The 27,844-nt window shown below is 45.5% G+C and overlaps 1 protein-coding gene across 3 annotated transcripts; it reads right to left on the bottom strand.

The window, feature by feature from the left end:
- Positions 1-38: 38 nt before the first annotated feature.
- LOC127585471 (rho GDP-dissociation inhibitor 2-like) lies at positions 39-27,571 on the bottom strand. Of its 3 annotated transcripts, none has more exons than XM_052042945.1 (6): positions 27,444-27,571; positions 13,816-14,009; positions 13,323-13,406; positions 9,998-10,074; positions 6,625-6,688; positions 39-1,461 (listed from the first exon to the last, which is right to left on the bottom strand). In XM_052042945.1, the coding sequence occupies exons 2-6, from the start codon at positions 13,994-13,996 to the stop codon at positions 1,247-1,249; spliced, it is 621 nt and encodes a 206-aa protein (XP_051898905.1). In that variant the 5' UTR covers positions 13,997-14,009; positions 27,444-27,571; the 3' UTR covers positions 39-1,246. The 3 variants fall into 3 exon arrangements, with proteins under 3 accessions (XP_051898905.1, XP_051898903.1, XP_051898904.1); XM_052042943.1 differs by lacking the exon at positions 27,444-27,571 and adding an exon at positions 23,928-24,054; XM_052042944.1 differs by lacking the exons at positions 13,323-13,406; positions 27,444-27,571 and adding an exon at positions 23,928-24,054.
- Positions 27,572-27,844: the final 273 nt, after the last annotated feature.

The following is a 27,844-nucleotide window of genomic DNA, read 5'->3' as shown; positions in this document are numbered from 1 at the left end:
CTAAAAGAGGTTTAAAAACACCACAATGAAAGAGATAATGGGAGTTATCTAATTTATTGGAAAACATTTCATCAGATAATAGAAGGCAAAGCCATAGGAACAGGATCATTGTGAGCAGTTTGTAACTTACAATGCATCAGGCTAGCATTAGGCAAGGCACGTACTGTGCGTACGGTGAGTCTGGAAGTAGCATGGAATTGTCGTAGTTTACTGTCTATTTCTGTTGCACAATAGAAGGCCAACCACGTCATCAGAGGCTTGACTATGAGTGGAGATCACTTTACAGGGTAGAGGGAACCAGAGAGAGAATGAAGTCGACACAACAGGCAGGGAGGAGGAGGAGAGCCAGCAGAGAGGTGGAGAAAGAGAGGGGGGCAGTGACACTCAAGAGGGAGAGAAGGGAGAGAAGGGAGAGAGGGATCAGTGGCGCAGCAGGGATAACCGCTGCCTCATGGTGCCGGAGATCCAGGTTCAATCCTGACCTCAGGCGCTGTCTGTGTGGAGTTTGCACGTTCTCCCTGTGACCGTGTGGGTTTCCTCCAGGTGCTCCGGTTTCCTCCCACATCCTAAGAACGTGAGGTCTGATAGATTAATTGGCCCCTGATGTGTAGGTGAGTGGTAGAACCAGTGGGGAGTTGATGGGGATGATGGGAATAAAATGGGATTGATGCAGGATTGATGTAAATAGGTCGGCATGGACTAATGGGCTGAAGGGCCTGTTTCCCTGCTCTCTGACACTATGACGATGAGAAAGAGGAGGAATAAAGAATGAGACCAGGGAAGATGCAGTGAAAGAATGTAGGTGGGTGGCAGCGAGAGAGAGAAAACAGATGAGAAAGAGAGAGAGATGAGAGAGAGAGAGAAAACATGAGAGAGAGAAAGAACAGATGAGAGAGAGAGAGAGAAGGAATGAGAGAGGAGGGAGAGAGAGGACCTGGAGACAGAACCCCACCACAGATCCTCCTGCCCCACTGCGAGGTGTTGGTGTGAGTCCTGATCATGAAGGGAGAATTTGCTGAGACCCAGCAGAATGAGCAAATCTGTGCGTTAACCCCACCCACCCACCCCCCTCCCAGCACGGACTGTGCAATGTTCAGTGGAGCTGCAACGTTGACCTTGACAAGGACAATGCATCAGAGGGTACAGCGTGTGTGATCCGGCCGTAGAACTGTTCAAGAAGGAGTTCCTGATCACCAATGGATACATCGGGAGGCTCAATGTGGGCTCCAGCTGCACTCACTCGAACTCATTCTGTGCCAGGATCCTCATCCCAATCCTTCCTGAGACAGAGGAACCACTTGCAGCTCAGGTGGTTAGTCTTGTCATCGTCGGTGAAGAGGGCTTTCACGACGTAGGTGCCACAGGAGGAGATCCCCTTGGGCACGTCCTCCTTCGGAGACACAAACTCGTACTCCTCAGCGCGGGGGCCATAGCTGCCCATCATGACGACCACCTTTTCCACTGAGAGAAGATCAAAGAGATTAAAAAAGAAGCATTTCTGTAGCAACGCGGGCAGGGGCTTCAAAACGTGGGAAAGTGAACAACCAATCAGCATGGGGGAAGAGAACACTTTAAGAGCAAACCTGCAGATGCTGGAAACCTAAAATAAAAACAGAAAGTGCAGGCAATGCGCAACGGGTCAGGCCACATCTGTAGGAAGAGAAACTATTTCCTGCATTTTCTGTTTCTATTTTAGCGCATAGGAAGATCCCACAAACAGCAGCACAAAATCGATTTGATGGAGGAACTCAGTGGGTCTGCAGCATCTGTGGGAGGAAAGGAACTGTCAATATTTCGGGTTGAAACCCGCATCAGGACAATTCCTCTCCCCCAACAGATGCTGCTCAACCCGCTGAGTCCCTCCAGCAGATTGCTTGTTGCTTCAGATTTCAGCACCTGCAGTCTCCTGTGTCAGCGTAAAAACAAAGTTAAGACAGACAAATGTAGATGTAGGAGACCTCTCTTGTTCTGCGTTAGAGGATTCGTTTACACCCGGCAGATGCTCAGAGGTATCCCTGCATTTATTGCCCATTCAGGCTTAACATGTCAGCAGACATGATATTTCTATTGGCAGCTCCCCCTGCACTGGTAATGTCAGTCTGGCCTGCTGTACTTAAGTCTCTAGAGTGGGACTCAAGCCCAAACCCAAGCCCACAACCTTTTGACTCTGTGGGTTAGAGAGTGCAACCCACTCTGTCACAGCCCTATAGATTGTGAATGGACTGGCAAGATCCACCTGAATGAGATCACATTGCTTACTATTGCATGCATGGTAGTGTAGCGGTTAGCATAACGCTATTACAGCGCCAGCAGCCTGGGTTCAATTCCCGTCACTGTCTGTAAGGAGTTTGTACGTTCTCCCTGTGACTGTGTGGGTTTCCTCCGGGTGCTCCGGTTTCCTCCCACATTCCAAAGACGTACAGGTTAGGAAGTTGTGGGCGTGCTATGTTGGCGTCGGAAGCGTGGCGACACTTGCGGGCTGCTCCCAGAACACTCTACGCAAAAGATGCATTTCACTGTGTGTTTCAATGTACATGTGACTAATAAAGAAATCTTATGTTATCTTAATTGCCTGCTTAGTGTAGATTAAAAGCAAGAAGAATCAGCGGCAAATGATAGAGACTCATTTGTAGGAGTACAGGGAACTAAGGAAAGAAGTTATAGGGTTATAGGGTCATAGCCCTTCAGCCCAACTTGTCCATGCCGACCAACTTGCCTACCTGAGGTAGAACCACGTACCTGTGTTTGCCCCATATCCCTCTAAACCCTTTCTATCTATGTTCCCATCCAAATGTCTTTTAAATGTTGTAGTTGTACCTCCCCCTACCACACCTTCTGGCAGCTTGTTCTGTATACCCACCACCCTCCAGGTGGAGAAGTAACCCTAACCCTAATCCTAACCCAAGTCACCTTTTAAGTCTTTCCCCTCTCACCTTAAACCTATGCCCTCTAGTTTTAGACTCCCCTTCCCTGGGAAAAAGACCGTGATCATTTACCTTATCTCTGCCTCTCATGGTTTTATAAACTTCCATAACGTCACCCCTCAACCTCCATTGTATCAGGGAAGACAGTCCCAGCCTATCGTCTCTCCTTATAACTTGAGCCTTCCAGTCCCAGCAAACATCCTTGTGGATCTTTTCTGGACCCTCTCCAGTTTAATGACATCCTTCCTATAGCTGGGCGACCAGAACTGCACACAATACTCCAAATGTGGCCTCACCGTCACCTTGTACAGTCATAACATGACATCCCAGCTCTTGAACTCAAATGTCCTGACCGATGAAGGTAACCGTACCAACACCTTCTCACCACCCTGCCTACCTGCGTCACCACTTTTGGGGAACTATGTACCTGTACCCCTAGGTCTCTCTGTTCTACAACACTCTTCAGGGCCCTGTCATTCACTGTGTAAGTCCTGCCCTTGCCAATCTGTCAAGCTCTGGTTTAACTTCCCAAATTGCAACACTTCGCACTTGTCAGAGTTAAATCCCAGGAAGAAGGGACATGGTTTGCTCTCCTAGGAGTTAGCATGCACCTGATGGGCTGAATGGTCTTCTAAGTTGTAATAAGAGTTCAGGAGAATGAGAGGAGATCATATTGAAACATTACAAGGGGCTCGACAGACTGGGTCCAGACAGGATGTTTCCATTGGCTGAGGAGACGAGGACCAGGGTGCATCATTTGAAAATAAGGGGTTAGCTGTCTAGCACTGAGATGAGGGGAAATTCCTTCGTTCAGAGGCCGGTGAACCTTTGGAATTCTCTATCCCAGGGGACTGTGGAGGCTTAGTCATTGTGTTTATTCAAAACAGAGATCTTTAGATATTGAGAAAACCAGGGATATGGGGAAAGGCAGGAACATTCCACAAGAGGTAGATCAGCCACGATCGATGAATAGCGGAGCTGGCTCAAGGGACCTGGCTCACGTTTCTTGGGTTGTGTTCTTACATTCTTATGATAAGTATATGAACACCAGGCAAATATTCAACGAGGGCTGTATCAGTCTACAAAACATAAACAAATAGGCACACTGTTAATGTAACTGAGTGAACCAAGGCTCTACCTATATCTAGCTCTTGGTTCTCACATGAGTCAGTTTTAGCTCTTTGCTTCAACTGCAACTTGGCGAATAGCAGTGAACTCGAGCCAATTCTCTCACCCGCTCTGGACCAACAGCTGCTGCCTTGTCCCAGTTGCTGACTGGTCCCGTGCTGTGCTTAAATATATGTTTGGGTGGGGTACCAGTCTGCCTGGCTTCACCTCCGCCCACGTCTGTGTCCTGAGCTAAAAAATTGGGATCCGAATAGACAGTATGTCACCCTGGGAGCCTCGGGCTAAAGTGGGGCTGGTCATCCACCTAGTTGGTCCCAAAGCCCACCTCCCCTCTCCGGCCATTTACCCACCTCTCCTCTTCAGGCTGTTAATGTTCCTTACACATCTAGCCCCTTCATCACATGTACAGTATGAACTGTAGCTCCACACTGATGCTACAGTGATTAGGTCACTATCACTGACCCTGGGAAGGTGTTGATGGCCACATTGTTAGAGTAGGTCAGAAGGACGTTTGTAGAACGGACCTAGGAGTATAAGTACATAGGTCCCTGAAAGTGGCAGCACAAGTAGACAGGGTAGTGAAGAAGGCATTTGGCACGCTGGCTTTCATCAGTCGGGCGCTGAGTAGAAGAGCTGGGACTTATATTGCAGTTGTACAAGACCGCACCTGGAGTATTGTGTGCAGTTTTGGTCACCCTGTTATAGGAAAAACCTCCTTAAGCTGGAAAGAATGCAGAGAAGATTTCTGAGGATGCTGCCAGGACTCGAGGGCCTGAGTTATGGAGAGAGGTGGAGCAGGCAAGGACTTTATTCCTTGGAGCACAGGGGACCGAAAGGTGACTTTAAAGAGGTGTATAAAATCATGAGGGGCATAGGTAGGGTGAATGTGCACTGTCTTTTGCCCAGGGAAAGAGAATCAAAACCCAGAGAGCATAGGTTTAAGGTGAGAGGGGCAACTTCTTTCGATTCAGGGTGGTGCATATTTGGAACGAGCTGCCAGAGGAAGTAGTTGAGGCGGGTGCATTAACAACATTTAAAAGACATTTCTGCAGGTACATGACAGGAAGGGGTTAGAGGGATATGGGCCAAACGCAGGCAAATCGACTAGCTTAGAAGGGTATCTTAGTTGGCATGGACCAGTTGGGCTGAAGGGCCTGTTTCCGTCCTGTATGAGTCTAGTAGTTTGAATGAGGGATTGGGTAGGCCAGTCCAGAGGACAGTTACCTCTCAATGTGGGGACTGGATTCACATATAGTCACACTTGGAGGGCAGATCCATTCATGAACCAGTTGGGCTCTTCTGACGATTTAATGATATCCATTACTGATTCCTGCTTTTGATCTTAAGGTGCATATTACAAAGAAATACTCAGATCGGTCTGGCTAGAGTTGATCTTACTTTCTCTGATTTACTTGTTCAGACTATTAAGTTACTGGTTATTAAAGTAACCATTACTGTACTCCCACAGTGGCGTAGCTACATGAATGGGCTGCCTAGGAATAAAACAGAAGCCTAGGATTGGCTGTCTGTTACAGCCATTGTCCAATCATCATTTACACTTGAAATCAAAGCCAATAGAAATCAGTTATGTTTTATAACTGGCAGCCAATCAGCATCAGCAGCCATAAGCTGAGCAGAGGGTGTTGAATCTAACCATGGGGATTTACTTGGCCATCACATACTGCATATTTGCCTTCACCATTCAGGACAATGAGTATAAAATTCATGTTGAAGCTGAATAATACTTTGGCCACGTGTGTCGTTCTGGTTGTCATATTATAAGAAGGATGTGGAGGCTTTGGAGAGGGTGCAGAAGAGGTTCACCAGAATGTTGCCTGGACTAGAGAGTAGTAGCTATAAGGAGCAGGTGGACAGACTTGCATTGCTTCCTCTTAAGCTTCAGAGCCTGAGGGGTGACCTGATAGAAGTAGATAACATTATGAAAGGCATAGAGAGGATAAATAGTTTGAGTCTTTTACCCAAGGTGGAAATGGCAAATACAAGAGGACATAGCTTTAAGATGAGAGGGGGAAAGTTTAAAGGAGATTTATGAGGTAAGTTTTTTTACACAGAGAGTGATAGGTGCCTGGAATGGGCTGCTGGGGAGATGGTGGAAGCAGATACAACAACGTTTAAGACGCATTTAAACAGACACATGAACAGGCAATGTATGGAGAGATATAGATCATGTGCAAGCAGATATGTAGTTTAAACTGGCATCTTGGTCAGTTCATCCTGGCCTGTTCCTGCGCTGAACTGTTCTAATTGGTAATTGGTTTATTATTGTCACACGTACCAAGGTACAGTGAAAAGATTTTGTTTGGGTCCAGGGCTGATGCAGGTTTTCCACCCGAAAAGTCAGCAATTCCTTGCCCCCTGCAGAAACTGTCTGACCCGCTGAGTTCCTCCCGCAGTTTGTTTGTTGCTGCAGGTTCCAGCATCTGCAGGCTCTTGTGTCTCCTGTTTTTGTTCGCGTGCCATCCAAACAGATCATTCCATACATAAGCACAGTGAGGCAGTACAAAAGGAAAAGTAAAACAGAATGCAGAATATATTCTATATTCTGCCATACCTTTTATCCCCTTCCTGTAGCTGAGTACCTCGTACTTCAATCCTGAAACAATTTCTTTATTTACCTATAAAAAAAAGCAATTTTAGTTCCAACAAACATTACCAGTCAGACTGACTTATGATAAAAGGAGACCATTCAGCCCATCAAGTCTGTCCCAACTCTCAGAGCAATCTTATCAATTCCATTCCTCCACTTTCCCTGTAACCCATTTCTCTCTCTCTCTCTCTCTCCCTCCCTCCCTGCCTCCCTCCAATTAACCTCTTTTTCTTTTTCCCAACATCTTTTTCCCAAGGCTGAAATGGTTGCCACAAGAGGACACAGGTTTATGATGCTGGGGAGTAGGTACAGAGGAGATGTCAGGGGTAAGTTTTTTACTCAGAGAGTGGTGAGTGTGTGGAATGGGCTGCCGGCAACGGTGGTGGAGGTGGATACGATAGCGTCTTTTAAGAGACTTTTGGATAGGTACATGGAGCTGAGAAAAATAGAGGGCTATGGGTAAGCCTAGTAATTTCTAAGGTAGGGACATGTTCAGCACAGCTTTGTGGGCCGAAGGGCCTGAATTGTGCTGTAGGTTTTCTATGTTTCTATGTGGGAGGAAACCAGGTCACAGAGAGTGTATACAAACTTAACACAGACAGAACAGAAGGGCAGAATTGACCCCAGGTTCTCTGCCACAGTGAGACAACAGCTCTTCCAGCTGTGTCAATGTTAAACCAAACCAACTCTTGGAATTTCTGAGGAGAAGTTGGAATGATCTCCCCACTTAGGTACAAAAATAGCTGAGGGAAATTACCCAAATCTTTTCAATTTGTGACTTTTGCAAAAATGCACTCAGAACTAAATAAAGCTGCCACTAATACATTAAGAGTGATTTATATATCAGAGATTTTACTTTCCACCAATAATTTTATGACAATGTCTGTTTAACACAAGCACAGTAGCGAAGCTGGTAGAGCTGTTGCCTCCCAGCTCCTGCGACCCAAGTTCAATCCTGGCCTCAGATGCTGTCTGTGTGGTGTTTGCATGTTCTCCCTGTGACTGCTAAGGTTCCCCTGGATGCTCCTGTTTTCCACCCACATCCCAAAGACGGGCAGAATTGCTAGGTTAATTAGCCACTGTAAATTGAACCTACTATGTATGTAAATGGTGGGGGTTGGTGGGGGTGGATGGGGAGGAATTGATGGGAACGTGGGGGCAATAAAATAGGATTCATATACTGTAGATGGTCAGTGCAGACCTGGTATGCTGAAGGGCCTTTTTCCATGCTGACTCTAAAATGAACAATCCTTTCACAGAAGAACGAAACCTTATAAATGTTGGTCAGTGGTACATCACAACTTTAGCACCCTTGTTGCTGCACTGAGATTAAAGAGAGACTGTTTGTTTATAACACACCAACACACCACCCAGATTATGTGTGACAAACATGCAGTGCCTGACTCTCTCTCTCCGCCTGTTGGAAATTTACATGTAAATATGTACCAGCTGTAAAAGCCCCAAAAATATGTGACCACATTGAAAATATTGAGACCTCGTCTCCAACCAGGTCAACAAAACAGAGGCCAAAAATCACTTGATGTTTAACTGCTGAAAGTTGGCCCTTGTGGTAGTCCCAGCTCACAAAAGGAGTGAGTGGCGCAGCCACTGGTGACTGGCTATCAATCCTTCTCTCTACTCCCTATTTACAGGCACAAACCTCACAGCAGTCGCAGGGATGTCTCTGTCCCTTTGTACCTCAGGAAAAAGATGGGGCGCAGAACAGATTCACCAGAATGGTAACAAGTATTAAAGGGTAAGTTTTCAGTTATGTCGCACAGACTAGACTTGCAGTTCCTCGAATGTAACGGAGATCCAAGTGAGGTGTTTTAGATGATTAAAGGATTTATATTAACACGAAACAGGAAGGGACCATTCAACCCTATTGCACCGTTCAACAGATATGGTTAATTATAACATAACTCCATATACTCACTCATTGTACATCTTATTTTATTCATTTAAAGGACTTGGGTGTTGCTGGCAAGACTGTCATTTATTGTCCAAACCCAATTTCCCCTTGAGAACACAGAGGTGAGCCACCATCTCGAACCACTTTAGTCCTTCTGACGTTAAAGGGCAAGGAGTTCTGTGATTTGGTCCCAGCAACGGTGAAGGAGCAGCCCATATATTTCCACGTCAGGGTGGTGTGCAGCACAGAGGGGAATCGGCAGGCAGTGGTGTTGTCATACACAGCCTGTCTTTGTCCTTCTCGGTGGCACAGGACATGGCTTTGTGAGGTACTGTTGGAGTAGCCTGGGCAAGTAACTACAGCGCACTTTTGTAGACCGTTAGGGTGGTGGATGGGGTACCATTCGAGTGGGTTTCTTTGTCCTCGATGGAGCTTCTTGAGTGTGGTTGAAGCTGCACTCATCCAGGCAAGTGGAAAATATTCCATTACACTCTTGACCTGCGTCCTGTATTGCCAAAGCCAGGATACCAGAACAAAGACACAGGGGAGACTGGGGGACTGTAGTTATGGAGAGAGATTGGATGTGCTGGGCTTGTTTAACCCTGGAGCAAAAGAGACTGAAGGGTAACCTGATATAGAGGTAGATAAAGTTATGAGAGAGTTATAGATGGGGTGGATAGTCAGAATCTTTTTCCCATGGTAGGGGTATCAAAAACTAAGGGGGCACAGGTTTCAGGTAAGAGGAAGGAGTTTGAAAGGGGGTCTGAGAGGGAGGTTAATCTACATGGAGAGTTGTTGATACTGGACTGATCTGCTAGAGGATGTGGTGGAATCAGACACAATCTCTATGTTTAAGAGGCACTTAAACAGACACTTAAATAGGCAAAACGTGGAAGGATACGGACAATGCAGGCAAATGGGATCAGTGCGATGGACAAAATGGTCGGCATGGACATGATGGGCTGAAGGGCCCATTTCTGTGCTGTACGACTTTTTGATATAAATATCAGAACCACATCATTCAGGGAACATCTCAGTGTAGAGGGTGGTGGATGTATGGAAGTCTCTCCCCTCCGTGGTTGAGACTTTTGATCTGGGTACCAAGATGGGTAAATGCTACAGATTACGCTGCACCTCATCAAATAATAGAGTAGTGTCGAAGGGTCGAATGGCCTTCTCCTGTCCCTATGATGGAGACAGGTAGGGACACTCGGTGACTTAACCTGAATACGCTGTCAACTGCCATCAAAATTACAGATCTGTGCACTCTGTGGCCAAGGCGAACTCAGAGAAGGTCATTAGTCAAATGGTCCCAATGGGTTAAGGCGGGAGGAGAGGGTCAGGAAGATGAAGGGGTACATGTGGTGACTGAACCACAACACACTGGCCAGACAGAAAGCAGAAAGATCAGAATGTGAGACTGACTTTAAAATTAATCTTCATTTTGTAGGACACACCCTGCTTCAGCACAACCTTACTTTTCTTCAGGGCCTGGAGATCACCTGTTGAACACAGAACAAGGAGTAAGTATCAGGGTCAGCAGAGAACAAAAGGGGAAGGAAGATTTGTATTTCCAAAGTCCCTTTCACAACCTTAGGATGTTACAAAGTGCTTTGCAGCCAACGAAGTAATTCCGAAACTTGGTTGCTGTTGCAACGTGAGGAACTCGGAAGCCGATTTAAGCAGAGCAAGGTCCCACAAACAGCAAACCGATAATGACCAGAACATCTCTTTCAGCTATGCTGGTTTTGTATTGGTCAGAACAGCAGAGAAAGTCTCCCTGCTCCCCTTCAAACTATTCCACTGGAAGGGGCACACTGACCCTCAATACAACGTCTCATCTGAAAGGAGGCATTCCAACACTGGAGGTGTCCCTCATTACTACCTCACTAAAGGTGCAATCCCTCAGTATTGGCCCTTTGATGGTGCAGCACATCTTCAGTATCGCCCCTCCCATAGTATACCAACCCTCAATACCACCTCGCAAAGGCACTGCAATCCCTCATTGCAAACTTCCAACAGTACAAAACTCCCCCAGTACAAACAGCACGATAAAAGTTCACCACTCTCAGCAATAGTCACAGTACAGGCAGTGAACCCCACCATATGCAGCCTTCCCTCAACAGTGATGCTGAATTACTACCTCAGTGTTCGTACTATAGCACCGCACGAGGACTGCGAAAAGAATGCCCCCTCAGTTCTGATGGTTTAGGACTTCCTCAGTAGCGACAGTGCAGCTCTCGCCCACTATTGAGCAGCACTCCTTCGAGACTCAAAGTGTTGCACTCTCTCTGAACTCACTCAGTATAGATAGAGCATCAGTCTCTCAGTACTGACTGTAGTTTTCGAACAAAAGTGATTTAAAATAGTGGTAAAATCCGGCCAGTTCAGTATCACCAAACTTCCGAGCAAGGCAGAGCAACGCCAATACACTCAGTACTGAGGGGCTACATTGTCAGTACTGTGGGAGCGCTACACTGTACTGAGGGAGGGCTACTGTCACGGCGACAAGGCTGTAACCTACATCTGCAAAGATCCTCCACCTGTTTTGGGTGAAACATCAATAAACACTCACGTTGAGACTATAAGTTGTGAATTCCGAAGCCACAAATACCTTTCTACAAATCCCAGCCCACCCCCTGCACCTTTAACCTGTGGCACAATTGCAAAAGAACAAACTGCTCCAGGTTCCAGCATCTGCTGTCTCCTGTGTCCCCTGTAGCTCAGGTACCTAAACGACACATGCTCCTGACTGGATTGTCAAATGTCAATGGAAGGATTGACCAAAGGACTGATCCTTTAACCCTGCCCCCTGACAACCAAGGATTAATGGATTTTTCACCACCCAGCAAAGCCCATGATTTAAATTGACGGTTTGTTTAGCAATCCCAGGCAGAAACTTTAGCCTTTACTTTCATTTACTGAGAAACTAATTCAGTTTTTTTCAACCCTTCTGATGGGGAGAGTGGGTGGAGTGGAAACACATGACTTAAATTGGCAGTTTGTTTATCAATCCCAGGCAGAAAATTTAACCTTTACTTTCTTTTACTGAGAAACTGATTCAGTTTTTTTTTAACCCTTCTGATGGGGTGGAGTGGAAACACAAGCAAAGTCTAAGGATTTGTCTCTGTTTTTTTTCTGCACAAGTGTCTTGCTCTGCACACTTTCATTTCTCTTGTATAATTTAGGTATAATTTATGTTCTTGTGTTGTCTGTACCTACGTGCCTGTGATGCTGCTGCAAGCAAGTTTTTCGTTGTAGCTGTACATCACTGTAATTGTGAACGTGACAATAAACTTGACGATCTGAGGCTAGTAGGGCCAAATGGCCTGTTTCTGAGCTGTAAAATCTAACCCTCCCCCACCCAAATCATCCTCGGGAGGTTGTTTGCACCTCAAGAGTTCTGCCTCAATAACGAGAAAGCAATAGGCATGTGCCTCGCATGCCTTCCAGTCTCCAGGGTTTGACACTGCTTGGTATTGAGATGCCAATGGTTTATAAATAATGGGAAGGGAGGAGGGTGACAGAGCATTGAATACCAGTTACTTAGTGGTTAGTGGGCCAAAGGGTCTGTTTCTCTGCTGTACAACTCTATGACTTTCTTTTAGAGTCGATGTATTGCAGGAATTAAATATTAGTCTCCCAAACATGAGCAACAGTCTGAACAACCACAGTCCTAATGAATGGGGTGGCTCCAACTTCACCAGCTTTCCTTCTCCTTGCTCTCCAATGGCCAATGTTCGAAAGGCAGCTGAAGTGAAACAATGCAAAGACATGCTCTCAAGGTCCTCCCAGGCTGGGAGGACCAAGCTACTAGACGGTAGTAATTTTGAGGCCCAGTGATACTGAGGTGCGATGGTAGCAGAGGAGGAAGGAGAAGGGGAGAAACCCAGGGGATCAGATCCCACTGCCCCTGAGCCCCAAGGGACCCGTGTGTCCAGAGGTGAGCTCCTCAGTCACCTGAAGATCCTCGAGCCTGGTTGTTAATAGCCTCGATTCTGAGCAACCACCACCGATGCTTGAATAGCAGAGCAAGTTAGAGGGGCCAAGTGGCCTGTTCCTGTGGCAATTCATATGTTTGTGATACCCAGGAGAAATATCATTGGGGACACTGAAAAATGGTGCCTTCTTTTATTTATTGGTATTGGAGGTGGAAAATGAAGCTCTTGACCAACATGATGCATCGTGTGGGGAAACCTCTGGATTGCAACCAATGAAAGCCGGCAAACTCAACAGCAGTCCTTGTCATTCTGGGCATCAGGCCTGAAGAACTGGGGCCAGATGCCATGAATGGAAGAAGATGGTGGTTCATCATCTCACCGTGACTAAGCAACTGGATCAAGGCTAGGACTGACTATGATGATTGTGTGACTCAGGCATGGCGTACTTGAGTCGGGCAGGCTCAAACCCCAAATTAACTGCAATCTCATTCTCCGTCAATGCCCATAACAACGGCCAAGGTATTGTAGCCATAGCATGCCAAGGCTGCATAGTTCTTCTCTAAAACTTGTCTAATGAAACAAGTGAGTGAAGGCAGTGACCGTGTTGGTGGTGAATGGGCCAAGGTATCTATACCACCGCCTTAACTACCTCCTCATTTTCTGTCTGTGTCCATCCAGATCGTGTTGGCATATGCCATCCCATTTATGATGTACCTCAGCATGTCCCTACATCTGTTGGCACAGCCAACTTTCTAATTCGAATCACCAGCGATAGGAATCTTGAAACTCATTAATGACTCCAAACTTACCAGTGAGATCTATGATGATTGGTTTCGGGGCCTCCTCACAGACAAGAGTTATTTGAGTCACAGTCACATTGGGTGCATTGGGATCTAGAACGGGAACCCCAATGTCATTAGTTGAAGATTTTACTTGGAAATGGGTCATTAAATCATACAGGGTCTGAGGCATAATCCTTCACTGACTCTGTATATCTTCTCATCCTGCTCACACAACCCCAGTCTCTGCATCCCCCAGCGCTACCTGACCACTTTCTTTCCATATTTCCCACCCCTACCAACCCACATCTCATTTCTCCATCTCTGTATCACCCAACCCTACCTACCCATTCCCTTCCTGTATCCCCACCCTCCACATCCATCTTCTCCGCATATTCCTCGGAAGAATCTATCCCCAGAAATGCACACAATTCCCTCTGCACCTCTTGCACTGTCTGCCTTCTCTGATAACTTACTCCACTGACATCTGCATGGGCATTAGAATGGGCAGTGTCACACTGACCTGCAACCTGGGGGATCTGCTCTCCCAACAGAGTCTTCTTGTACTTGGTCAGACTCTCATCGTGCTGATCGAGTTGAACAATCTCGGCCAGAGACTTCTGCACCGGTGCTTTGTAATTCAATGCCTTGTCCACTTCATCCTCGTCAGCGATTAGATGTTCTTCTTGCTCCTGCTCAGCCATGTTATCTGGGGAACTAATAGAGAAACTTCATCATTCCTGGACAATGGGAAGCATTTGCTTCCTAGCTCCTTCCCATCCATCACCTCTCCTTTTCCGAGGAGATGGGCTTATAGGAGTCTGATATCCCCAAACAGCATCACCTTTCGAGCGACGCTGTGTTGGCATGTGTGGGTCATACAGGAATTTGTTCAGGTGAGGACAGGGACAATACTGACCAAGGTTGATTTCCTATGGCTTTTCCAATGGAACTCTGTCCTGGAGTGAGGAACCAGACCTTGGTTGATTAATGTACCTACCTAGTCCAGTCAGGCACAAGATTATTGGCCAGGAGTTATAGGTTGAGGCCTGGAGCAGGAAAGGTGGTTGAGAGATGGAAAGATTGTTGAGAACAATTGTCCCATTTACAAGCAGCAAACAATCTATTGGAGGAACTCAACCAGATCAGTCCTGATGCAGGATTTTGGCCCAAAGACTTGTTTCCCTAGGCCCTTGGCCCTATAATTCCCTCCCTACACTTTACTTTCCACCATTTTAGAAGGCTGCTTAAATCAATATCTGGTAACCAGTCCTAATACTGCGTTGTGGTCTGAATCAAATGAAATTTGATCCTGTTCTTGTGAAAGACTTTTTTTTTAAAACCACATTAAAGGTGCTAAACAAATACAAGTTGACTTTATCTGTGAGTCAAAAAAAAAGCAAGAAGTGGGGACTTGCAGCAATAAACAATCTGCTGGAGGAACTCAGCAGGTTGAGCAGCATCTGTGGGAGCTGAAACATCGACAATTCCTTTCCCCCCACAGGTGCTGCTCGACCCACTGAGTTCCTCCAGCAGATTGTGCGTTGCTACAGATTCCAGTATCTGCAGTGTCTCCATTGTACCATTTACAAAATGCACTGCAGATATTCACCCAGGTTACTCTGACAGCACCTCCCAAACCCAGAATCTCAACTACCAGGAAGGACAAGGGGAGCAGGTCCATGGGATAGAACCACTTGCAGGTTTCTCTCCAAATCACACACTATCCTGACTTGGAAGTATGTCACCAGTTCTTCAATATCACTGGATCCAACTCCTGAAACTCTCTCCACAATAGTATTGTGGGAACACCTTCACCAAAAGGACTGCAGCAATTCAAAATGGCAAATCACCACCACCTTCTGAAGGGTAAATCAGGAGGGGCAGTAATACCCAGACCCTGAAAATGAATAAAAGTACGTGGAGAAATGATTGAACAAGGAATAATTTCCCTCAAAGAGTGACAGGCAGAGTACACTGGGTAAATTCAGAGACCTGGGTGAAGTTATCGTCCAAGCTGAATGCAAAGATCCCACAAACAATTTACACTCCTATTTTTATCGCACCTTTAACAAAGCAAAGAAACAAAGGAGCATAAAAGCATTTGACACAAATGAGGATATATGACCAAAACCTCAGTCAAAGTTTTAAGAAGTGTCTTAAAAGAGAATAGAGTGTTTGAGAGGGATTTCCAGAGCCCGAGGCCCAAGCAGCTGAAAGTGGAACCATCAGTGGTGGAGCAGTAGAAATTGGGGGATTAATCTCAGGATAAGTTCAGCAAAATGTCTTGGAGTAGTGTCCTGTGCCACAGGTGCTATGTAAATACAGGTAGTGGGGGTATAGACTGATATTATTACTCACGGATTTTATCCCAGGAGCGGTTGAGGAGATCCCTACACTCTGCCAAGTCCGAGCTCCTGATATTCCCAGTTTTAATTGCTTCACCACTGGCTGCCAAGGCCCTAAACCTCTGGAGTTCCCTACCTCTCCCACTCCTCCAAGATCCCATTATAACCAATCTCACTGGACAAGCTTTTGGTCCCCTGTTGTATTATCTCCTTATGTAGCTCAGTTAAAATCTGTGCGGCATCTTTTGTTTATTTTATTTCAAAAATAAACTTTAATCATAATAAAATCTATATACAAAAAGAAAAGCACAATGCAAAACATTTTACATTCTTAGTATCATATGGTCAATACATTCAGTAGTGTTAACACTTTCTATTAAACCATAGCACCACTGCCACTCATGTGGCCCCCTGGGGCGATACATCCCTTTCAATTTTTGAGGGGATTCCCCACCAGACCCAGCCCCTCCATGTCCGGTAGCGGAAGGAGCCCAGACTGTGGACCTTCCCCACAGAGCCTTTGCATTGGCTGCACCGAGCTTCAGTGCGTCCCTCAGCACGTACTCCTGTAGCCTGGAATGTGCCAGTCGGCAGCTTTCCCCCATGGATATCTCGCAGTCTGTGAGACACCTTGGGACGTGTTGGGATGTTAAAGGTGCTAAGTAAAGACAGGTTTGTATGTAGTCGATGACAGATAAAAACTTGAAGCTTCATTACCCCAGGACAGAATTGAAGTTAATCCTCAAACTCACTGACTAAAAAATTCTTGTTTTCTAAGCCAGAAGAGCTGTGAGGTGGTGGCAGTGTAGACTGATACTATTACTCATGGGTTGGGTAGCAAGAGCTTATCAATCTGGTCCCCAATTCTAATTGCTCCACCATTGGTGGATGTGCTTTCAGCAGGAGTTACTGATTACGGGAAGTTTGACAATTGTGAAATGGTTGAGAAACGTGGGAGCTTGTGAAATCAGTCCTTTCCAGTTTCACATGGAGAAGTTGTGAGTTGAGCTTGACTGATAAGACTGACAAATGAGGAAGTGATCAGACAAACCAACTATCGACCAAGTGGGACTCTTCTACACAGTTGCCCATTCTCAGTTAGTACTGAACACGGCGTACTAACTTATGTTGTTTTTATTCCTGGCACTTCTCCCGCACAACCTCCTCCAACCCCTACAACCCTCTCAATTTCTATAACGTCCTCCAACCTCTACAACTCTCTCTCCATAACCTCCTCTATAAACCCCCTCTATAACCTCTTCCAAACCCTACAACCCTCTATCTCGGTGACCTCCTCCAGCCCCTACAACCCTCTCTATCTCTGTAACCTCCTCCAGCCTCTCTAACCCCCTCTACCTCTGTAACCTCCTGCAGCAGCTACAGCCATTTCTCTCTTGTAACTTCTTCCAGCCCTTACACCTACCTCATACCTATGACCTGCTGAATCAGAGCGTCATGAATCAGGGTAACAGGCCATTCAGCCCACAACATTCATGCCAACTAGTAGGCACCCATCCATATCAATCCCATCTTCCAATACTTGGCCCGTAACCTTCAATGCCTTCGGCGACTCAAGTGTTCATCTAGACATTTGTTAAATGCTGTCAGTGACTCTGTTTCCACCAGTGCGGTCCAGGTACTCCCCACTATTTTGTCCCCTCCTACCCCTTAACCTAAATCGATGTCCTCTAGTTTTATTTACTCTGATCTGGGGAAAAGTTTCCTGCAGTCTACCCTATCTACACCCTTCATAATTTTATAAACCTCAACCATGTCCCCTCTTAACCCTCTCCGCTCCAGGGAGAACAGACCCAGCTTCTCCGGTCTCTCCTCATAACTGGAATGCCCCATCGCAGGCAACATCCTGGTGAATCTCCTCTGCTCCCCCTCCAGCACCACCACGTCCCTGACACAGGGGCAAGGATGTACCGGCACTGTCATTTGGTTTCCAGAAACTGTGAGCTGCCAGATTTCTGGACTTTCAAACTCTGAAATCATCAGATGAAGTGTTCAAAGACATCAGGAACATGAGGCATTGAGGAGTAGAAACCTTTTAGCCAGTTCTAACGTGACCGACGCGCAGAGAACAGACTGATCCAGAATCCCCACTGCGGCATCCTTCACACACACTCTCTCAGATGGGTCTTGAAATGCAATTTTCTTCTATTCCTTCAGTAAGTCCCACATTGGATGCCTTTGGTAGAAGGTGTCAGTGGATTCTGTGCCAGCGGGCACATTCTCTGAGTTGACAGGTTCCCCTGGAGACTGCCTAGAGGGGTATATGCAGTACTCTGATCGAATGTACAGCAGAGTTCTGAAAAATGTTTTTCCCTCTGGCCCTGTTGAACCTGTTTTCTCAAAAGCTGTGTCTATTCAGGTTAATGTTGAAAGGTTTCATACACAGGTATGAATTAGGAGCAGATTTGGTCACTCAGTCCATTGAATCCACCCTGTCATGACTGATTTGATTGAAATCTGATCTCCACCTGTCGTAACCTCTCGCCCTCTCATTTATTAAGAATCCATCTACCTCTGCCTTAATAATGTTCACAGACTCGATTTCTAGAGAATTCCAAAGACACAACACACAAAACGCTGGAGGAACCCAACAGGTCAGGCAGTATCTATGGAGGGAAATAAACAGTCGACATTTCAGGTCGACACCCTTCACCAGGACTGGAAAGGAAAAGGGCAGAAGCCAGAATAAGAAGATGGGGGGGAGGGGGAGGATCACAGGCTGGCAGGTGATAGGTGAGTCTGGGTGAGGGGGGGAAGGACGGCAAAGGACTGGAGAAGGAGGAATCCGGTAGGAGAGGTCGGGAGACCATGGAATAAGAGGGTGCAGATTGGGTGACTGCTTCGTCGAGCACCTTCACTCCGTCCGCTGCAAAAGCAAGGATCTCCCGGTGTCCAGCCACTTCAGCTCCACATCCCACTCCCATACCGACATGTCCACAGCCTCCTCTACCGCCACATTGACGCCAGACGCAGGTTGGAGGAGCAACACCTCATATTCCGCCTTGGGAGTCTCCAACCTGACGGCCTCAACATCTATTTCTCTAACTTCCAGTATCCCCTCTCCTCTTCTCCCCCCCTTTTTTCCCTCCCCCCCCTTGTTTTGAAGGGGCCCCCTCGCCCCTTCTCTTCCCCTCCCATGCCCTCATGACCTACCCATCTATTCCCCACCTCCTTCCCTTTGTTCCATGGTCTACTGCCCTCCCCACCAGATTCCTCCTCCCCCAGCCTTTTGCCTCTTCTACCTCTCAGTTTCTTACATCATTCCCTTTCATCCCCCTCCCCCCACCTATCTACCTTCCCCCCTCACCTGGACTCACCTATCACCTGCCATCCTGTGCTCCTCCCCCTCCCCCTCCCTTCTTATTCTAGCTTCTGCCCTCTTTTCCAGTCCTGATGAAGGGTCTCGACCTGAAACATTGACTGTTTATTTCCCTCCATAGATGCTGCCTGACCTGCTGAGTTCCTCTAGCACTTTGTGCGTGTTGCTCCAGATTCCAGCATTTGCAGAATCTTTTGTAACTTCTTTAGTGTGGTGACCTTCCTATAGTGTGGTGACCAGAACTGTGCACAGTATTCCAAGTGTGGCCTAACCAATGTCTCATACAGCTGCAACATGATGTCCCAACTGTTATACTCAATACCCCAGCCTATGAAGACAAGCAAGCTAAATGCCTTCTTCACTACCCTATCCACCTGTGTCACCATTTTCAGGGAGTTATGAACTTACACACCAAGATCCCTCTGTATATCAACACTCCTAAGGTCCCTGCCGTTTATTGTATACTGTATGTCTGGACAGCCCAAAATTCATTGCCTCACAACTGTTTGGATTAAATTCCATCTGCTACCACCCCGCTGAACTTTTCAGCTGATCCACGTCCCTCTATATCCTCAGGCAACACCCTTGCTTTCTACAACTCCACCAATCTTCATGCCTTCAGCAAACTTAGTCATCAGACCACAGACATTCTCAACCAACAACAAGATTGCAGCACCGATCCCTGCAGTACATCACTGGTTACAGACTTCCAGTCAGAGAAACAACCCTCCACCACTACCCTCTGCCTCCTATCACCAAGCCAGTTTTGGATCCGTTTTCCAAAGCACCCTGGATCCCAAGTGTCCTAACTTTCTGGACCAGCCTACCATGCAGGACCTCATCAAAAGCTGTGACGAAGTCCATGTGTACCACATCTACTGCCCTGCCTTCATCAATTTTCTAAGTACCCTCCTCAAAAGCTCAATCAGATTTATGAGGTAGGAGTTACCATGCCAACCGCCCCCACTCCTTAAAGGGACCTATGCTTTCCCAGGCTACCCTCTTGCTTCTGATATATTTCTAAAAGGTTTTGTAATTCTCTTTAACTCTGTTGGCCAGGGCCATTTCATATCCCCTTTTTTGTCCTCCTAACTACTTTCTTCCCTTCTATATCCTGTATAAACTTCACTTCAAAGGATAATAATTTGCTACACATGATATATGTTTCCTTCTTTTTCCTGATCAAACCCTCAAATCCCTTTGTTAACTAAGGTTCTCTAATGTTACCACCTTTGCTTCTTACCCTTACAGGGACATACTGACACTAAGCTCTTACTATATTGCTTTTAAATGCCTCCCACATATCGGATGTTGTTTTTCCCTCGAGCTGGTTCACTATTCTCCTTTATGGAAAAAAACCTGATGTGCTAACATGCTCTGTGTCTAAATGTGACTCCAGTCCCACATTGTTCTCATAAGTGCCCTTTGAAGCCATTCGGTTGCGTTGACAATTGAAGGTGCCTCACACCACTTTCTCGATTGACTAGAAATATCAGCTGCTCCTACTACACTTTCGCCAGTTCATGTCTTATACTATTGAAATCAACCCTCCTTCAAATCTTGTACAGATAAGTGCTTGATGGTCAGCTTGAAGTTCATGATGGGCTGAATGGCCTCTGGGAGTCAGGGGGAGTTAGCATGGTTTTGTTTTGTATGACTGCTGGCATGGACCAGTTGGACTAGGTGGCCTGTGTCTGTGCTCTAAATTCTTTGTCAGGCTCGTCAAATTCTGATTGCACACAATTGTGTCCCAGCTTCAGAGAGAGATGCCAACTGTATGTGCCGGTACGGTCAATTTTTTATTCATTATTTTTGGTCTGTCTGACAGATCCTGATCCTCACTGCTGCTCTTCTCTCTTGTGGATCTGCTCATTGTTCTGCAAAAATGGCGCCAGAGTGTGGCGACTCGTTGCAAGCTGCTCTCTACAGATCTACTCATTACCCTTACTATAATTGTTCTACACTTTTAAGCTTGAAGTATATGTCACTTACTATTCTGTGACACTTTACTCTGTACTGTTATTGGTTTTACCTGTACTACCTCTATGCACTCTGTACTAACTGAATGTAACTGCACAGTGTAATGAATTGACCTGTACAATCAGTATGCAAGACAAGTTTTTCATTGTACCTCGGTACAAGGGACAATAATAAACCAATACCAATACAAAGTAGCTTAAATAGTAAAATGCTTTAAACATATAAGCCTATTTTAAATAAAAACAGAAAATGCCAGAAACAGGTCAGGCAGCATCTGTGGAAGAAGGAACAGTTCACGCTTCAGGTTGAAGACTCTTCATCAGACCCTTCACCCTTCTTCAACCTGCAACACTAACTCGGTTTTACTGTCATTGTTGCAACGGAAGTGTTAGATTTTAAAACAAATGCAACATTTTTTTTACATGTTAAGCAAAGCATGATGGTCAGTTAAGTAAAAAAAAATTAATACCAATGGCAAAGAATGTGCTATGTTTAAAAGTTTTCAAGAGTGAAGATCAGAGGACTAATTGAAACTATGGGATTGTGGTGTTATAGTTAATGCAGACGCATAACCAGGGACAGGGCAAATAATTTAAATCCACCATGAGGTATACTACTGGATACAAGTAAATTATAGGCATTAGGTTTATAGTGAACACAGGGGCTGAAATATTCAAAGGAGCAAACAGCCTTTGTGACAGAATTCTTGACAATAAGTGCAGAAGCCCCATTGTAGGGGTAGCTCAGTCAGAGAGCAAACAAGGATGATAAGGAATAGTTCCATTTGCAAAAGAAGGAACAAGTTTAGTAAAGAGAAAACATAAAATAAATTTTTCAAGAACCAGGAGCTCAGGAAATTAGTAACCACTTAAGATCAAAGAGGACGTCTAATATGTGGGGTCAGAGAGAGAGAGAGGGAGAGAGGATAGACAGAGAGAGAAAAGAGGAGAGAGAGAAAGAGACAGAAACAGAGAGAGAAGGGAAAGAGAGAGAGGGAGAGAGAAAGAGGGAGAGAGAGAGGATAGAGAGAGAAGGGAGGAGAGAGAGAGAGAGAAAGAGACAGAGAGAGAAAGAGAGAGACAGAGACAGAGAGCACAGCAGGAACCAAACCTGAACTCAACAGCAGGGGAAAGGATATCACATCGCAGTCCACAGTCACTCGGAGTGTGAGTCTCCGAAGTTTTGAGGAACAGACTGTTGTCCTTTTAAGCATTGCTCCTTTATACTGGATACGACTTACTTAATAAACCTGCTGTGCTTTTCACCAAAATACCTGTACCAATGGTGATTTGCTGTAGTTTCAAACAAGTCCCTTGAATTAGTTTGAATTAAAACTCAGATGTACAACAAAACTATGAACTGACAGTTCCTAAGGGTGGGTCCTAAGGGCTTTTAACTCAATGGAGCTTCACTTGCAAAGTCTGATTCTGTTTCTGACTAAATGCTTCGTTTCCTTCTGTTGTTTGGCATCCAATGCCATGGAAGCTAATTGCAATGCTTCACCACAGGTCAGGGGTGTGCACAGGAGGTAGATTTGCTGGCTTTTGGAGAGGCGCAGGGTTGAATCCTTGAGTTATGGGGCGAACATGAGTGTCAACGTCTATAACATAGTTATTTATTATTTTAACTAGAAGAGTGTCTGCTTGGCAACCTGCTCCATCTCCATTCAAACACCACTTCTGCTGGCCAGGGTGCTTCTGTTACCTGCTCAGTAATCTAGGGAATGGGAGCTCAGATCCCATCTGGCCAGTTAGAGAACTTAAATTTAGTTGTGTTTTTTAAAGAAAAGATAAAAATCTGGGATCAGGAAACATAAAGAATCCAGGCTGTCCTAACTGGTTCACTAGTCACCTTTATGGAAGAAAAACCTGATGTACTAACATGCTGTGTCTAAATGTGACTCCAGTCCCACATTGTTCTCGTAAGTGCCCTTTGAAGCCATTCAGTTGTGTTGACAATTCAAGGCGCCTCACACCACTTTCTCGATAGACAAGAAATATCAGTGATACCCTTATCCTGAAATTAAGAGAACTAACCTCTCTACTGTGGCTGAAGTTTAATTCAACCCAGACCTAGAATCACAGAGTAATACAACACTGAAACAGGCCCTTCAGCCCAACTCATCCATGCCGACCAAGGTGTCTTCCTGAGCTAATACCATTTGCTGGCATTTGGCCCATATCCCTCTAAACCTCTCCTATCCATGAACCTGTCCAAATGTCTTTGTAATTGTACCCACCTCTACCTCTGGCAGCTCGTTCCATATACCCACTACTCTCTGTGTTGAAAACTGCCCCTCAAGTCCCCCTTAAATCTTTCCCCTCTGGCTAAATTCTGCCCCATGGACATTCAAGCAGTGAGATCAGATGACGATCTGTCAAAGGATACTAAGAAACATACTCCATACTGCATCTTGTGTTACTCAGAGACAGAGACAGAGAGAGAGGGAGAGAGAGGGAGGGAGAGAGAGAGAGAGAAAAGGAGAGGGAGAGAAAGGGGGGAGAGTTGGGGAGAGAGAGAGAGAGAGAGAGAGAGAGATAAAGAGGGGGGGGGGGAGAGAAAGAGAGAGAAGCTCAGTCCAAGCCCAACAACTTCCATCCATGTTCCTATTGAGGTGAAAGACCATTCAGGGTAAGCAAAGATTTATGAGGGGAATGAGCACTTCCCCATGGATGTTCAACTCATGAAGAAAGAACAAAGATGAACAAAGACCGGGAAAATCATCTGATCCAAGAGCCATGGGCAAGTGGCAGAGAGTTTCAAAGAGCTTCAGTCTCGCTGCTGCTTGCAACAGGAAACAATCTAACTGCAATCATTTCAACACCTCAGTGCAGAGAAAGTGAGATATAATAAACTGAAAAATATCTGCCATTCCTACAGTTAATTTTAACCTTAACACAGCTACACATGATAGAATGGTATAAAACATGAGGCTTTATCAAACACCCTACAGGAGATGCTGATACTCACCGTTGGAACTGCTCGTAGACGCTGGTCTTGTATGTTGAAACCAGCAAACTCAGAGCATTAGAACCAGGAAATATGCCCATTGACGTCACCTCAGTTAAAGCGAGGCACAGCATCTGATTGGCAGAGAGCTGGGATGGGAGACTGACCCAGGCTGTACACTCAGACTGTCTTGTCCAACTTGCACTCTCAGACTGAATCAACCTCTTTCCTCCAATCGTTTACCCACTGGACTGTGTTACCCCCTCCCTTCTGTACTCAGTCTTACCCTGTACCTGTGCCGAGATTGTATCGTACCCGTACCTTCAGACTGTGTGGCTCTGTGTTTGCACCCTCAGACCCTATATCAACATTCTGGAACAGTATTCATAGTCATAAAGCAATACAGCACAGATACAGGCCCTTCGGCCCAATGAGTCCATGCCAACCACATTATCCACCTGTCTAGTCCCAATTTCCTACATTTGGCCCATATCCCTCCAGGCCCCTCCCCTCCACGTACCTATCCAAGTCCTTCTTAAATGATACTATTGTACCTGCCTCAACCACTTCCTCTGGCAGCTTGTTCCATATACTCACCACCGTCTGTGTGAAAAAGTTGTCCCTCAGGTCCCTGCATTGCTCATGTACGTTCAAACTATGTTGCCCCATATCTGTCCTTTAAAACTGTGTTGTTCAACTCTAAGGCTATGTGGGCCCTCAATCTATACCGCTCAACGCACCTATGTGTCCTCTCACTGACTCCTTGGACTGTTTTCCTCCTTTCTACCCAGAATATGTACTCCATCAATATGTACTCCAAACTTCAGCTATAAGGAGAGGATGGACAAACTTGGGTTGTTTTCTCTGGAGCGCCGGTGGCTGAGGGGAGATCCGATCGAGATCCAGGGTGGAAATGTCAAATATTGGTATTGGTAGTGGTTTATTACTGTCACTTGTACCGAGGTACAGTGAAAAACTTGTCTTGCATACCGTTTGTACAGATCAATTCATTATACAGTTCATTGAGGTAGTACAGGGTAAAAACAATAACAGAATACGGAGTAGAGTGTCACAGCGACAGGGTAATGCATTGCAGGTAGACAATAAGGTGCAAAGTCAAACAAGGTAGATTGTGAGGTCAAGAGACCATCTCATCGTATAAGGGAACCATTCAATAGTCTTATCACTGTGGGATAGAAGCTGTCCTTGAGCCTGGTGGTATGTGCCCTCAGGCTCCTGTATCTTCTGCCTGATGGAAGAGGAGAGACGAGAGAATGACCCGGGTGGGTGGGGTCTTTGATTATGCTGGCCACTTCACCGAGGCAGCGAGAGGTATAGACAAAGTCCATGGAGGGGAGGCTGGTTTCCATGACGTGCTGGGCTGTGTCCACAACTCTCTGCAGTTTCTTGCGGTCCTGGGCAGAGCAGTTGCTTTACCAAGCCATGATGCATCCAGATAGGATGCTTTCTATGGTGCATCGATAAAAATTGGTGAGCATCAAAGGGGATATGCCAAAAGATAATAGAGGACATAGCTTTAAGGTGATAGGGGGAAAGTTTGACTGAGAATTTGGTTCATTTCTAATTTTTTCCAGTTCTGATGAAAGGTTGACCCAAAACATTAATTCTGTCCCTCCCTCCACTGATACTGCTGCCTGACCCTTTGAGTAATTCCAGCATTTTGTTTTTATTTCAGATTCCCAGCATCTGCAATATTTTGCTTTTGGATCACAATTCTTCCAACCTTGATTCTGGGTCTACACATATTCAGTGCTCAGGTGATTTCTTTGGGCATTTCTTTTGACCTGGTCTGTTCCCTGCACTCTGCCTCCTGGGGTAGAGGTATGCCATTTTGTAGAATTGGCAAGCAAAGCCAGGAAGGCTGTACTGAAGGATTCACCGAAGCAGCTATCCTGGCAAGTTACTCTCTCTGTACCAGGAGAGGACAAATGTGCAACACACTCCCAAAGGATCATTTCCTTCTCCCAGTCAGTGAAATGTGAGGTGGGATCCCCAACTGTGATCCCCAACTGTGATCCTTCAGTAAATCCATGCTTAGGGAAGCACCCGCCATAATCAGCGGCTCAATTCTTCATTAATAGACACATTGAGGGGCTGAGACCAGTGGGGAAGCCCCTGAAACAACAAAAGGGTGGATCACCTCAGGAGGCCACATCAGTGGCAATTGCGCTATGTAAAAAATGCATTAACACTACTGAATGTGTTGACCAAATGACACTAAGAATGTAATGAGTTTTGCACTGTTTATTCCTTTGTATATATTTCTTATTGTGAATAAAGTTTATTTTTAAAAAAATACAGAGACTGCATTACTGAAACTGGGTTAATGCAAATTATCTTTTAACTAAGTGAAAATATTAACATATTTGCATTGACTATAATAGCTTAGTGTGGGTTAACAAATTTGCACCAGGAAACTAATGCATATGACAGAGTGTGGGGCCAATTATATGTACTGCCCCATGTACTGTCCCCAGGGCTGCACATTGCATTGTGTGGTGGGGGTTTAGGCACAAAACGGAGCTAATTCCATCCAATAAGCTTGAGCGGTAACCTCAGAACATTACTCTTTCATAAGTGCAAGGTCTGTCACAGATTTTATAATGAAACGATGGAATGGGAGTTTGCAATGTAATGCTAATGGTTTAAGTGGGATGCATATGATGGAAGAGAGACTGGAGCCAGTCTCAGAAGAGACCAGACCCAATCTCCCAGGAGGATCGTTGCCTGATTTTGGATCACATCTCAAAAGATGGAACCATAAAGAGGGTATAGCAAATGGGGAAGGGGGATGTTCAGAGAGGGTAAATGCACCGAGTTACAAAAATATATTGTTTTTCTTTAGATTGTGCAGACTCTTGCCCAGTGAATCAGTTTGCTGCTTATTCAAACCCACACAAGGGAGGCTCATGTTCTAATCTCACCCACAATCTGAGTACTCATTAAATCAAGGAGAGAGAAGAGCTGCATTGTAGACAGTCTAAATAGCTGCGTCTTTGCTCAGGAATGCTGGACTATAAACTGCTTGAAGGCTGTATCAGACTTTTCCTAGTCACAAATCTTTCCTACATAAGATTTTAAAGCCTTTTTGTGCTATCATTAAAATGGCACTGAAAAGTCACACTGTACCAATTAAACCACAAATTTCATCCTGCAATATCGACTAGCGTAATGACACAACAGGAAAGCCATTTTGCATCTTCACAACCCAGTTATTCAGTGAGAGCCCACCATTATGGATAGGAACTGTAGCAACAAGTTCAGAGTGCCATTCCACACTGGGACTGCCAGGTGGGATATTAATCAGCGGCACTTCTTGCGTGAAACTGGTACTCATAACAAGAGTTGGTGTGGCAAAAATACCAGTGGGTATTTTTCTGGAAACCCAGACCAAGAGGAATAGATCTCTTAGAGCTAAAGATCACCAAATATTGTCACACAGGCACTATCGATCAATTGCATATACATCCAGAACTCGTATTTCCCACAGATAAACCAGGAATAAAATTAACTTACCAATTTCAGCAGCAATGTTTCTACACTTCAGCTGATTCTCTTCTATATATACAGAATTTCCAGTGCTGTTAAACCAGTTTGATAAGTGCTTTCAAATTATTTATTCAATTACAATCAACGTAACATCACAGTAAGAATCTCAAGCATCCACACTCATACCACACACCAAAACATCTATAACAGGCAAGAATAAACAGCAGGATTTGAAAGGAGTTCCTTGTCCACATTTCCTATATTATAGAATTAATTAATTGGCTCTAAAGCATTTGAGATACAGAAACACAAGTTCTATCTCTTGTGGTAATGGGACATCAACTATTTGTGAAGATTGGTGTCTGTGCCTCTACAGAGCTAGAAGATTGATTAGAGAAGAAATTCATCAGAGTGAGTTGCATCTGGGG

Source organism: Pristis pectinata, chromosome 33 (genome assembly GCF_009764475.1).
Source record: "Pristis pectinata isolate sPriPec2 chromosome 33, sPriPec2.1.pri, whole genome shotgun sequence".
Classification (NCBI taxonomy): domain Eukaryota; kingdom Metazoa; phylum Chordata; class Chondrichthyes; order Rhinopristiformes; family Pristidae; genus Pristis; species Pristis pectinata.
This window is presented reverse-complemented; position numbering and strand designations above follow the sequence as displayed.